Genomic DNA, 14,752 nt, shown 5'->3' on the forward strand with positions numbered 1-14,752 from the left:
TTATAAAATGAAGCAATACTGAAATATCTTAATGTGTGCAACAGGACTGAAGTAATGAATCCCTTAACATAGTTTGCATTTACAAAATGACTACTTTAACGGGCCAAAGAAATAAAAAAGTAAGTGACACTGTAATAAATATGAAGCTGAGGTCATTTCCCTTGCCTAAATGCATTAAAAAGGACAAAAAAATACTTTAAATATGGTTTGACTGTAATAAATAATGCTACCAAACTATCTGGGTAGACTCAACATTAGTTACAGTACCCAAATCCTGATCACCTGATTTTTTGGGTGGGGAAAGTGCTGTCTAAAGATGTCTTACAAACTACATTGGAATTCAACCCATAGCCAAATAATTCACAAACCTGCACTTAAATCAGGTTTTAAAAGTGTAGTCTCTAAAAAAGCCCACATACTGTACCTGAGAGGTACAAACCACACAAAATACACAAACCAATGTCTTTTAACAGCATACTCAGTGTGCAGAATGTAAAAGATGCTTTTTTCTGAAAGTAAAATGTGCTTTCCCATATTAGCCATTTGCTTTTCGTTAGCATGGCTATAGGAGTATAAGAGTGCAGAGAATTTTTAGGAGTGTGTTCATCTATCACCTTGCAGAAGACCACCATGTTTTACAGGCTACAGTTCATCTCGGGCTCGTTTCGTGCGCCACTCCGGGTGCCGGGTCACATGTTCAGCTGCTAGAAGGACTAACTTCATGAACTCCTCTACGTCAAAAGTGTAGTTGGTAAATTTAGGATGTTCCCCAAGAGTAGGATGATGACCCTGAGACAGAACAAAATATACAGTAATAAAATCTAAAATAATGTAATATATATATACAGTATATATATATATATATATATATATATATATATACACACTATATCAACCAATACAAACAAACAATGATCAATACATGTGTTAAAGTATTTCTTAAATTTTTGTAATGTTATTTTTGTTTTCGTTCAAATTAGATCAGATCTATTGAATATAGGGGGAATGCATTGAGGGGAACCCCCCTCAGCCTGACTTAGTGGCAAAAGATCTGCTGCGTGACTGGATTTAATAGGGGAAACTGTGAAAATGCGACTAAAACGAACAATTTTATCAATTTAAACTAAATGTTGGTCTCAATATAGTGTTGCTTACAACTTACTAAAGATCCAGTGATCCATGGATATTGACATGCAGCCAGGAATCATGTTGCCTGACATTTATGTTTGCCTGATTTTGACACCGGGGAATTAAAAGCAATATAGACCTAAACATAAAGCAAATTTGCCTGTGAACGCTTTATTTAAATACAAAATAGGTAGGTCTAAATCCGGGTGATCACTTATATCAGTATAGCCTATATATATCATCATATCGTCCAGCCCTAAAACTTTATCGTTTTTTTGGTCAATGTTTATTAAAAAACATCCAATAATCCAGAATATGCAATGATAAATATTTAATTGATGAGTTGTTAATATATATAACAATACAAAATATATGGGTATGGTTTTACACCTAAATTCAGTATATTGACACAAAAAAAAAAAAAACATTCCTCATACCGAATGTGATTTTGGTGATGTATAAAGGAATACTGGAATGAAATGACATAAACTGGAATGAATCCAGGCAGTGGTGAACAGGTTTGGCTGTGTGTGTGTTCTCTTCACCTTATCCTGGGGGAACACTTTGTCCCTTTTCTGCCAAGTCATGTAATGGACTCCCCTCAGTCGGGCCAGATCACGGTAGCAGCTCTCATCTTGACAGTTGTACCTGTGGAATACAGAAAGAGGGATGTTTTATGTCCCAAACTTAGCAGGAAGTGGCCCACAAAGTCTCAGCAGACTCAGTTTGATGGATAACTGTTTAATTAGGCTGTATTTCACTGTCACACACACACACACACAGACACAGTCAGATGCTTCCCTCCTCCGTAACACATTAAAAAGTACATTGTACAACACAGAAGCTTGACTGCATCCACGTGAGCGTTGCGTTGATGTATAACATGACATGGGTGTCAGATGCACCGTGAAACACATCTTAACACATGCAGATAAGTGTCGCAGAAAAAAAACGAGTTCTGAAGTGAGTTGTGGTGTATTCATTTATCAGTGGTAAAACAGAAAGAAACATTTTTTAAGCAAGAATGCAATCAAATGTCCAAGATTGGTTTTTAAAAAAGACTTTAAAAAGATAAAGATAAAATGTTAACAAGTTTGAGTTATTTGAAAACCTCATCTCCAATGTGTATGGTAGGGATGTTCTTTGTTTTAATGTCCTGGTTTAAGTGTTAAGTACACTTCCATTCAAATGTTTTTGGATAGTAAGATTTGTTTTTGTTTTTTAAGAAATTATCAATTTTATTCAGCAAGGACACATTATATTGTTCAAAAGTGACATTAAAGACATTATAATGTTACTAAATATTTCTATTTCAAATAAATGCTATTCTGTTGAACTTTCTATTCATCACCTGAAAAATGAATCATGGTTTCCTGAAAAATATTAAGCAGTACAACTGTTTCTTAAGCACCAAATCAGCAAATTAGAATGATTTCTGAAGAATCATGTGACACTGAAGACTGAAAATTTTACTTTGTTTGCCATTACAGGAATAAATTACACTTTAAGTGTACTAATATTTCACAACATAATTTTTGACTGTATTTTTGATCAAATAAATGCAGCCTCAGCGAGTATATGACTCTTTTCAAAAACATTTAAAACATCTTACCAACCCCAAATTTTTGAATGGTAATATAAAAGTATGTATTGCAAAAACATTTGATTTGTACAAAAATGAAGTCCTGAGAGTCTTTATCCCATTTTCAAGTCATAATTAAGTCAAACTAAACGCTTCAGAAAACATAATGCATTTCTTCATAGGATGTCCGTCAACCATCCTAACACTTCTCAAATTTGTCATTTATAACTCGCAATAAATGTTTCAACAACTTTTAACCTTTTTGGTTGTTTTAATCAAGTGGTATACACATTATTTAAACACTGCAGACTGTCACCAATAACTGTTTATATAAACTCTGAGGGTTTTAAAGTGACTCTAAAACTTAAAAGTGAAGTGGAGTGAAGAACTTAAGTATTAACATTCCTCAGACTGACAGCTCTACCGCAGAGCTGGCCACTCAGATCACTTAGAAAGCAGAGAGTTACATACAATTCAAATATGACGGCCCAGTCGGGAAGAAAGAGGAGGTGGGTCAGTCCGGCCCCATGCATCCCAATGAAGATATCAGAGTTGTGTGTGACGTGGATCTGCTCCAGAAACGGCATCTCTCTAAGAATACACATCAGCTTTCAATCATGCAAACACCAAAAAAAAATTGCTACATTTAAAAACAACAAAGACAGAATAACTCACTTGAATTTGTAATCCACCAGTTTGACCTCGAATAAAGGCACAGTCTTCAGGGCATTGATGAGCTGAACACACACATACACACACAGCAGGGATTCAGAAGGTGATTAACGAGACCTCACACTCATGTGGACAGAGGCCAAGTAAATCAAGGCTTTTTACCAAGCAGGGGTCTTCAGCAAATAAGAGTTTAAATGGGCAGTTAAGGAAGCAGAGTGATAAATCAATGATGAGCAAAGAGAGAGATAGAGCATTCACCTCCTGCTGGTTTATTATCCTACGGTACTCAGTGCTTCTTGCCAACACAGTGACACGGACTTGGCCCACCTGACAGAGCAGAAGGACGTCATAGATTTCATACATTTTTCAACACACAATTATATCTTAAGCTATATATTTTTTAACATATAGTCCAATTTCAAAATACATTCAGACGTGATAATTTGTTATTTAAAGCTTTATTTAGGTGGGTAAAGAGGAAGTAAATATAATATGTGTGGTAAGAACGAACTGGGCTCCCTCATGACAAAGACCATGTGAAGGAATAAATTGTACAACAGTACCACCTAGTGGTAGATAGTATAATCATGACAATCCTACACAAAAGCTTGTGGCAAAAAAAAATATTGCGATAAATGTATTATTTATGTATTTAAAAGAATAAGGATTCAAATTCATTTAATATTTATCATAATAACAGTGTGTGAGTGTGTGTACATGTTTTTCTATCCCAAGTGGGGACTTAAAGGAGTAGTTCACTTTTAAAAACCTTTTGCTGATAATTTACTCACCCCCACGTCATCCAAGATATCCATGTCTTTCTTTCTTCGGTCGAAAAGAAATTAAGGTTTTCGATGAGAACATTCCAGGATTTTCTCCATATAATGCACTTTATTAGTAACCAAACGGTTCAACATCCAAACGACAGTTTCAAACTGTTCAAAGGGCTTTAAACGATTCCAGACGATGAATAAGGGTTGTATCAAGCGAAATGATCTCTCATTTAAAAAAAAAAAAAGTTTTATAAGCCCAAATAGTCGCCTTGCTCTGTTCTGTGATGTGCGTTCGTGACTCTCCTGTTCGAACTCGTTCATCGAAATGAACGAATCTTTTTCCGAGTCAATTCATTCATTTTCTTCGTTGAATAAACCAAAGGACACGAAAAAAGATTCACTCATTTTAATGAACGAGTTTGAACAGGAGAGTCACGATCGCACATCTTAAACAGAGTAAGGGGACCATTTGAGCTTAGAAAACGTTTTTTTTTTTCTTTTTTAGCGAGTGATCGTTTCACTTGATAAGACCCTTATTCATCGTCTGAAATCGTTTAAAGCCCTTGGAACAGTCTTTTGGACCTTGAACCAGTCCATTATATGGAGAAAAATCCTGGAATGTTTTCATCAAAAACCGTAATTTCTATTCAACTAAAGAAATAATGACATAGATATCTTGGATGACATGGGGATGAGTAAATTATCAGCAAACGTTTTTTTTTAGAAGTGAACTACTCCTTTAAACTTGAAAGCACACAGACTCATGGGGACTTGTGTCATTGTGGGGCCTAAATTGAGGTCCCCATGGGTAAACACGCAAATAAATCATAAAGAATAATTTTTTTTAGAAAATGTAAAAACACAGAATGTTTCCTGTGATGGGTAGGTTTAGGGATAGGGACAGTGTAAGGGGATAGAATATACAGTTTGTACAGTATAAAAACCATTATGTCTATGAGAGTCCTCACAAAAATAGTAAACCAGAGGTGTGTGTGTGTTATGTGAGTGTGTGTGTAAGCATGTTTACCTTCGGTCCATCTTGTGGGACATTGAGTCGATAAAGGACATGCTGGGAAAACGCCCTGAACAACCCCTCACTGTGGCAGTCAGAGATCTATCAAATTACACCCATCTGTCAGTAAAATCTTCTCTTCATGTCATTTGCACACAGAAGGCAGAGGCACACAATCATTAATATGAGGATGATTTGAGCGACAGCACCAGATGAGTTCAGTCTCACACAAGGCAAATATTCTATATCACACGACAGCATCCGAAGATGTCACGCAGAGATGCATTAACATAGACAGAAGACAGCAGATGCACATGATGAGATGAACAAATGCTAAATGGGGGGGTGGGGCACTTGAGAGCAACAGACGCATGCCAATTATAAGGATACGTACAAGAGGGGTGTTGTAGAAAAGGCCATATCGCATTCTTGGAAGGAGTGAGAAAAATGCGTCTCTAAAACACACCTGTGAAAAATACATACTTTTTAATAGCACCAAAACACTCAGATGCTCATAAAAGTGTGGACTGGTGATGTGAAGTAAAAGTCTTTTACCCTTTTGGAGTCAAAGTTTTTGAGGTGAATGATGTCATAATCTGTGAAAGCCTGCCACGTTTCACTGAAAAGGTCTCCATATCCATACACACTCTGACAGACAAAACAACTCAATTAAATGCATTGAAGGATTTTTTTAAGTCCATCTGCAGTCAATAATTGTATCCCTTAAAACTCATCTTTGACCATCAAAATGACATATAAATATTTTTTTTAGATGGACTTGGTTGGCAATGACTGATGAATGTCTGCTTGTTCAAAATAGCCATCATAATCAGTCAAAAAAGTCATGTAATAACCAATTAATTCATTCAGACAGGAACTAAAAGCCATTACCTTACCTAAATTTATCTTCTTAACTGGATTAGATTCTAATCCTTAATTTCTTAATCTCTCTTAATCTACGACTGAAACTAAAATCCAAAAGGACCATCCAAAGTCTAGACAAACTGGCGACGTTTACACAGCAACAATGTATTTGAGTCCTTAATACGGTGACGTTCACACACAGTGACAATTGCACTCTGTAACCGAACTCTCAATTGAAAAGTTGACTGCATTGTCATGCTCTGTGAATCGAACAAAACTGAACAGTGCGGAGTTGTTTTCATGTGTTACAGTGACGGAAATATGAGCTTTATGTCATCTGAAGGTTTTAGATCCACTCACTGTTCTCCACTAGAACCATTTCTGTCAGATTCGTTCTACGTGAGACTCAAATGCTCCGCTCTCCACCCAGACTTAAAGGTGGGGTAGGTAGAAATTTTTTAAAAAAAAATTTCCCACATTTGTTTAAACTGTAAGTACTCTGAAAAAGAAAGTATACAAATCGAGTGTCTGTAGTCCTCTCAGTGCTGCAATAAACACAGCTCATTATTTCCAACCGGGACGAAAGAAATGATTGGCTTAGTTTGGCTTTTTTTTTTTTTTTTATGTTACTAGCTCGTTACCGAATCAAACTCAATACATTTTAAACTTTACCATTACCAGTATCGATATGCTAGCTTGATAGTGAGTACTACCAGCCATGTTAGTTGTTTATATTAATAATGATAAAGTTAGGCATTTTATTACATGTGATTCTGAAATGATGTCAATACATGCACTGCTCCTCTCCGCGGCGCTAGAAAACGCGTCCTCCAGCTGAATAGGGGTCGGCAGCGCACATTCATGTGTTGTGGGGGCGTGGCTTTGTAAGGATCCCAGATGAGGGAGGGTGGGAGTGAGACTCAATGAGACACTCGATTTGTATACTTTCTTTTTCAGAGTACTTACATTTGAATTATGTATTGGTATATATAGACAGTTTAAACAAATTTGGGGAAAAGTTTATTTTAGAAAATGTCTACCTACCCCACCTTTAAACGTTGCTCTTGGTTAATAAAGATTAGACAAATTAACTTGATTGAACTCTTGTTGTGTCAAAAGTAATAAGAGTTTTCAGTTGTATGGACGTCGCCATCTTTGATATTGCTTGGGTCACTTTCATGGTTGAGAATACTGTCTTGACTCCTATTTAATGTTCATACTGAAAGTATTCGAATTTGAGATGGTAATGTAAGTTGCTGTGGTAATGGGACATTTCGAGACTAGCATCTTTATGTAAATTTTGTTGTAAAACGTAGCTAAGACAGAGTCACAAACTTAATTCTCAAGTACATAAATATATAATAATATGACAAGGTGGATTTTATTTTGCATTCCATTGTTTCATATAAGAAAAGTATCCCTCTTTCTCCACACCCCTTCGTTTTCCCTCTTCCTCAGTTCCTCGCCCTTGAAATACCAGCGTCTGAACAAAAGGCAGGATAAGGTTTTCCCGTAAGTCACTTTATTTTCAGCCCACTGTTTCCTTTTTATGTTTACGCACACCTCCTGAAACTGGCAGTCGGTTTAAACAACAAACCTTCTGTTAGTGTTTGAAAAAAATGCCCTCATGGTTGATGATTTACTGGAAGACATATTGTGATGAACACTTACTGTGTCCCACATGACGATGTTTATGTCACGGCTGAAGGAATTGTTGATGTGCTGGGAGATGTAGAGGTTGACAAAGTCACAGAAATGATGGTACATGTTCACTCCTGCAAAAGACAGGAGAAGCATGCATTTAGAAGAAAAAGCCTTTGTGATGACTAAACAAAAAGCTCCCTTAGTTCCCACAGAAAGATTACCTGCATCCAGCTTCATGAAGACGGTTGGTCTGTCAATTATAACATCACAATGGCCATCGTCCTGGGGGTGGTAGTCGAGCTCTGAGTATGTCTGCAATTCAGCAAACCTGACAGAGGAAAAACAAGACATGAACATAAAAGTCTGTTTTATAGCTTAAAACTTAAATATGAATCCTTGTCGCATTTCTGGGGTTCTCAGAAGCAGAAGTCGTCATAGATGGGCGAATGAGAGATGACAGCAAATATAATTTTTGTATTTCCATTTGCTCCAATAGCAAAAGGAAATAAAAAATCTGAGATAGAGTTTCCGCGATAGAGTTTTGCAATAATGACAACTTGGGAAATGTATTATTTATCACAGCCTGTAAAAATGGTCCATTTTCCTCCAAACTTAAGTTAACTTAAAGCTATTGACTGGATTTCAAAGAAAGGAATATAGCTAAAAAATGCATATGGGGCACGTTCCATTGATCATGGTTTATTTTTTATGAATGGAAAAGAGCAGCATGAACATTTTTTTAAATATCTTCTTTTGTGAACTAAAAATGGTTTTGAATTGCATAAGTAAAGTAAATGAAGTAAATGTCAAGAGACATTAGCAGATATATTCTACTATACAAATGTTTGGGATCAGTAAGAGTTTTGAAACATTCTCTTATGAACACCAAGACAGCATTTATTTGATCAAAAACACAGTACTCATTGTGAAATATTATTAAAATTTTAAATAACTCTTTTATATTTTTATATATTTTAGAATAAAATGTATTCCTGTGATGGCAAAGCTGAATTTTCAGCATCATTACTCCAGAAATTATTTTAATATGCTGATCTGGAGCTCTAGTAGAAACATGTATTATTATTATCAATGTTGAAATCAGACCATGACAGCATTTATTTGGGAAAAGAAAAAAAAAATATATATATATATATATATATATATATATATATATATATATATACCAGTATACATTTTATTGTCACTTTTGTGCAATTTTTCAAAAGGCAGAAAATCTTACTGACTCCATATTAGTTTATCAATCTTAGTTTCTAAATGTTTTGCCACACATGTAAAGAAATACATTAATACAATAAATGTCCATGAAGTTTTTTTTTATTTGGACTTACATAAGTTATATAATTGAAGTTATTTACCAAGACTGAAGAGGACTCTTGTGTGTCCCTTCTGCAGCTAGTGCTTTACTATTAAGGCTGCAGTGACCACCGATCTCACCCTGTTCCAGGAAATCCTCTTTATACCTGCAGTGGCATAGAGGAAGAGGGACGGAGAGAGAGAGAGAGAGAAAGAAAGAGGACTCATTTAGACAGGAAGTTCTCGCAGTTCTACCAGAAAGAAAACAATTCCACAGGTTAACGGTTTCGCATTGTGCCTGACCTCCAACGACCCTAGATGGGGTAACTGACCTCTCGTGACCTCTGCGAGGACTCCTCAGGTCCAGGTACAGGTTTGTGGCCCTGCAGAACCGCATATGACTGGAACACTTCAGAGAGGAATCACCCTTTTAAAAAAAAGTGGTATTTTCAAGTTTGTTCCCAGTATTGTTTGGACATCTAGAAGCAGCAACTTATAAACCGCCTATATGTCTTAAGCACTGTGTTCATGCTCAAAGCTCTGGAGAACTTTACCAGAGCTTTACCACGGTAAAGACGAGGCAAATGAGACAGAGGTGGGGGAGGTAGAAGAGGGAAACTCACAGGACTCGACGGCTTGCACAATGTCTTCATCTCACTGAGACGCTCCCTCACGTAGCCAAAATCTGCCTGCTTCCAGAACAGATCCTGTGCAGCCTGAATAGAGCTCGCCCTACAGAAAGAAGACAGACACTGGCACTGTAGAGTAGATGACAGAAGTCTTTGTTTTGAAGGTGAAGTCCTTGAAGTGCTTGAGTGACACAGTGGAAAACAGCCTGTGTTCAAATGTTAGTTACTTGTGTTAGCTTCATATTAGCACGACAACTTTGCTTTCCATGGTAAATAGTGTTTAGTGCGAATTGAGAAAATTTGTGTTGGACACGGGTGCAAAGAAACAGTTGAATCTGTCAATGTTTCACACAATAGTTTATGGAACTACAGTTGACATGAACCTGCTTCAGTTGAAGCACTTTCTATTAAATATATATAGAATGTGTTACACATGGTGTTGTCAAGAATATCTATTATATATAGGATAGATAAATATTGAGAACAGGGAAGAAAGCTGCTCGGATTTGTTTAATAAAGTCTAAATCTCTCACAATTTTGAGACGTGATTTTTCACAAAGAGAGAAACCACAACACAAGCAGTGACATACTGTACTTTTTCTGAAACTTTAATAAAGATATTTAACCTGTTCTTATACAAGCATAATTGGCTAACACTTCACAAATTTTAAGTTAAATTTGTTAACATTAATGCATTATTTTATTTCAAGTTCTATGTATGTATTAATGTTAATTAATGCATTATGAATAAAGATGAATTGACAATAAATAAACAGCAGCATATTTATAAATGTACATTCACCTTTATTAATAAATAGTTTAAAAAAACATAAATTTCATGTAATATTTCATATTATTTATGGAAAATTATTTAACATATTGGGGTCAATTATTAAATAACAATTAACAATATTCATTATATTGTTTATATTACATTATCAATATTATAATATAATTATATTAACAATATTACAGTCTTTATTGTATTTTTGATCAAATGAATGCCTTAGTGCAGAAAAGAGACAATCTTATAAAGCGTTTGCGAATATCTGCTAATATTGCTTGCTATTCAACCAAAAATAAACATTTCTGCCAACACTCACTCGTATCATGTCATTCAAATGTTTGCCATCCACAAAACGAGATACTTTAAAAACAGTTCATGCTGCCCTTTTCCATTCAATAAAAATAGACTCTGATCAATGAAATCTGTGTTGCACACTAGGGCGAGTATAACTTGATGAGATGACAGTTGTTATTTTTGCTGTCCTGACTATATACATACATATACATGGATAATTAGATGGTTATGAATAGTGGGAAAACATAAAAGTGTTGGTCAGTAAAGAAAGGCATACCATCCTGAGTCAAGACTGGTGCACACAGGATAGCTGAATCTGTGCTCAGCAGAGCAGCTCTTTTCATACCCCCAGCAGGAATTCGTGAGCAATAGAGCATCCTGTCACAGCCAACAGAGACACAGAGTTAAGAGAACATCCCGTATAATCATCTAATGACACTACAGCATATACACAACACTAGAAATTAGTGATAAAGTCACAATTACAGTATACCAAAAAGATACCAGCTCCTAATCCACTATTATAGCTGATGTATTACAATGTCTCGCTTCTAACTCGACTTCAGCACACATTCCATAAGAAACAAGAGGAAATAGCTTACTTTAAAAGGGCAAAGCGGGTCTTCCTTGCAGAGTTTGACCAAAGGTTTGTTGTTGTGTAGAAAGAATGGAATATGCTGCTGAGGCAGATCCAGCTGTGGCGTGCGGCTGCTGTTCTGGCCACTGACTGTGGTGGAGATGGTTTTATAAGTGCAGGAAAGGCACAGAACTACCAGCAGCAGCATAGTCCCTCAAGCCACATGGAAGGAACCACACTGGCTCTCAGCACCTACACTCATTTATGAGAGAGAGAGAGAGAGAGAGTGTTTAGAGCTAAAAAACTAATGGTTTACGGGGAAGCCGAGGACAAACACCAAAGCACTGGAACTAACAACAGTGTGGGAACCTGCAAATGAACGGATCTTACTCGATGTGAAACTCCTATCACAGGAAATATTAGTGACCTTTTTCCTTCAATTGTTTAAGCAATAAGGCAAGGATTGAGGGAAATTAATAGAAAACATATGTTCTTCTTTACACAGATTTTTTAATAAATTAAAAGCAAGCAATTGTTTCAAATTGTGACAAACATTTTTAACAAGATTTCAGTAAAGTGATTTCTATGGAAGCTTGTTTCCGCCTTACAATGAAAAATATAAAAGGTAATTGCGACTTTTTATCTCACAATTCTGACTTTTTTTCTCACAATTGCAAGTTTACTTCTCAGAATTGCGAGATGGAAAGTCAGAATTGCGAGATATAAAGTCAGAATTGCGAGTTATAAAGTCAGAATTGCAAGATACAAAGTCGCAATTGTGTGTTATAAAGTCAGAAATGTGAGATATAAAGTCAGAATTGTGAGATTTGAAGTTTTCCCCCTTAGAATTGGCCTGATAGCTCGCAATTGCGAGTTTAAATCTCACAATTCTGAGAAAAGATGTCAGAATTTCGACATATAAACTAGCAATTATGCGTTATAAAGTCAGAATTGTGAGATGTAAACTCGCAATTGTGAGAAAAAAAGTCAGAATTGTGAAATAAAAAGTCGCACTTCTGTCTTTTCTCAGAATTGCGAGTTTATACCACCCAGTTCTCACTTTATATCTCGCAATTCTGACTTTATATCTCACAATTCTGACTTTATAACACTCAATTACGACTTTTTATCACGCAATTCTGACTTTATATCTCACAATTCTGACTTTGTCTTGCAATTCTGACTTTTTAATCACGCAATTCTGACTTTATATCTCACAATTCTGACTTTAGATCACGCAATTCTGACTTTATATCTGACAATTCTGACTTTATATCTCACAATTCTGACTTTATAACTCGCAATTCTGAGAAATAAAGTCAGAATTGCGAGATATAAACTCGCAATTGTGAGAAAAAAAGTCAGAATTGTGAGATAAAAAGTCACAATTATTTATTTTATTTTTATATTTAGTGGCGGAAACAAGCTTCCATAGATTTCTAGGTTTCCTTTAACATCAAATCAATTAATTATATAAATAAATAAATAAATAAATAAAAGTAGAACCTTTTAACTAAACCATATGTTGGTTTGTAATGATTTTTTTCTATACATCAAAAAAATTTGTTTGATTTTTTTGTTGTTTTGTTTGAGCTTGACAAATGCTACAAATGTCGATGCTACAATTATTGTAAATTATACTAAAATGGAATAAGCATAACTGTTTTGTCTTACTATACCACGCTGTAGAAACAGTTAATAGGATGTTACTACTTCTTGTACAAAAAAATATTAAAATGAATCCAATTAATTTCATTCAGTAATAATTGTGTCAAAATTATGACATTTTTCTATTATTTTGGATACAGTCGAACCTCCAATGTGGGACACACCACATACATTTAATCTTTTAAACTCCCTTTCATGGTAGATTAATTTAGATAATAGTTTAGCAACATAATCATAATAAATTTGTGACTTTAAAAATAAGTCATGGGACATACTAGTTTATTAGTTAATATACAAATTACTACATTACAAATACAACTGAATATATTATCTTCATAACTATGATATATATTTTTTTTTTTGTATGGGGAAATGACTAACTGCTTTGCTGTGTGTTGCCTTGTAGACTAATTATGACAACGTAATTACAGATTGTTACATGATTAAAACTCCGTGGGAAAAAAACGCCCCCATTATGCAAATATGACAGGAGAACTCCAAATGAACCTAATTTATATTAACTGAGCAATCTTTGCACAAATCACCACCACGACAATCATAGTTTACGTCCAAATACTTTAATAAAACTCCTCGAATTACAAGTCTTGTGTAGCCTACTAATAAAAGAAAGGCTATTTAACACAATGACAGAAAAATAAACTTCTGACATTAATTGAAAGAGAAGTCCTTTTTAATTACGTATGATTCACACAGTAGTAAAAATAGCTAGAGTAACAGTATGACTACCACGGGATTTTGAACTATTAGATTCGTCACTTCTAAATTCAGTAATGAGATCTGTCTCAGGGCAGGTCAAATAGATTAACAAGGCGCAGTGTATTCCAATCTAATTCGCTTCATGGAGGAGGTCAATTAAATGTCCCACAGAAGTGTAAATGTACCATACTGGATTTTAAAAAATCTCTACCTGTTCATAGATAGATGGTAAAAGTTAGTGAAATCTGCACGTTTTCTTTTTTGCCTCCCTTGTTAAAAGAATTCAAACTGAGGTGTGTTTCCCAGATGCACCGACACACCACGATGTCTAAATGACACGCAACAAAAATAATAATAGTGCAAGCTGAGGTGGGGACCGTAACAACCACAAAGACTTGACACGTTGCCAGGATGAGAAGCTCTTACAGCTGTCCCACCATCAGTTACAGTCTGTCAGCTGTCTAGCTCAAAACACATATACCCACACAAAAGGAAATTAACTTTGTTCCGACTTTTAGTAGCTCTGAGAAAGTTATAGTGAATAGTCACAGTGCTTACAAAAAAATAATAATTATATGCTTACCTCCTTGGAGAAACTAATGAAAGGCAGTGGGTGAATGGGCTCTATGCACGGCGGTATTTCCGGTGAAGCATTAGGGATGCTCGATAACTTCCGCCGATCGTAGAGTCCAATGCAATACCGAGAATTTATATTGAATTTTATACTCCATGGTTATACTAATGAAACGTTAGTCACAAAAACAGATAAAACAGATACCCCTCGTTGTGTTTATGCTTCTTTTTAAAATCATATTAAATAAACATAACTATATATAAAATTACATCTAAACGTATGTACGTTTCGTTTCAAAGACGGGAGGACAGTAAATATTGAAGACTCTGCCATAATCCCGTTTTCTCCGGTTTTCCTCCGCTTTAATCTACACAACCGGAAATGGACGAGCATCCTTGCGTCAAATGCGGAACTTATGCGTGCATATAGCCCATTTAGGGATGCAGACGCCATACTACCGGAAACTATCAGCCGGCATGTGTTACTGCTATTAACCTCAAGAGGGCGCACTAGAACA

At 35.5% G+C, this 14,752-nt stretch overlaps 1 protein-coding gene across 1 annotated transcript; it reads right to left on the reverse strand.

Annotated features, from left to right (window-relative positions):
• Nucleotides 1–301: 301 nt before the first annotated feature.
• eogt (EGF domain specific O-linked N-acetylglucosamine transferase) lies at nucleotides 302–14,743 on the reverse strand. Its single transcript, XM_039674208.2, has 17 exons — nucleotides 14,668–14,743; nucleotides 14,245–14,278; nucleotides 11,302–11,528; nucleotides 10,977–11,077; nucleotides 9,613–9,721; nucleotides 9,322–9,416; nucleotides 9,052–9,156; nucleotides 7,897–8,003; nucleotides 7,703–7,806; nucleotides 5,723–5,815; nucleotides 5,562–5,633; nucleotides 5,183–5,269; nucleotides 3,641–3,709; nucleotides 3,386–3,447; nucleotides 3,182–3,301; nucleotides 1,674–1,776; nucleotides 302–789 (listed from the first exon to the last, which is right to left on the reverse strand). Exons 3-17 carry the CDS (start codon nucleotides 11,482–11,484, stop codon nucleotides 643–645), a joined length of 1,557 nt encoding a protein of 518 aa, XP_039530142.2. The 5' UTR covers nucleotides 11,485–11,528; nucleotides 14,245–14,278; nucleotides 14,668–14,743; the 3' UTR covers nucleotides 302–642.
• Between the last annotated feature and the right edge of the window lie 9 nt (nucleotides 14,744–14,752).

This window comes from Pimephales promelas, chromosome 21 (assembly GCF_988280905.1).
Source record: "Pimephales promelas chromosome 21, fPimPro1.hap1.1, whole genome shotgun sequence".
NCBI lineage: Eukaryota > Metazoa > Chordata > Actinopteri > Cypriniformes > Leuciscidae > Pimephales > Pimephales promelas.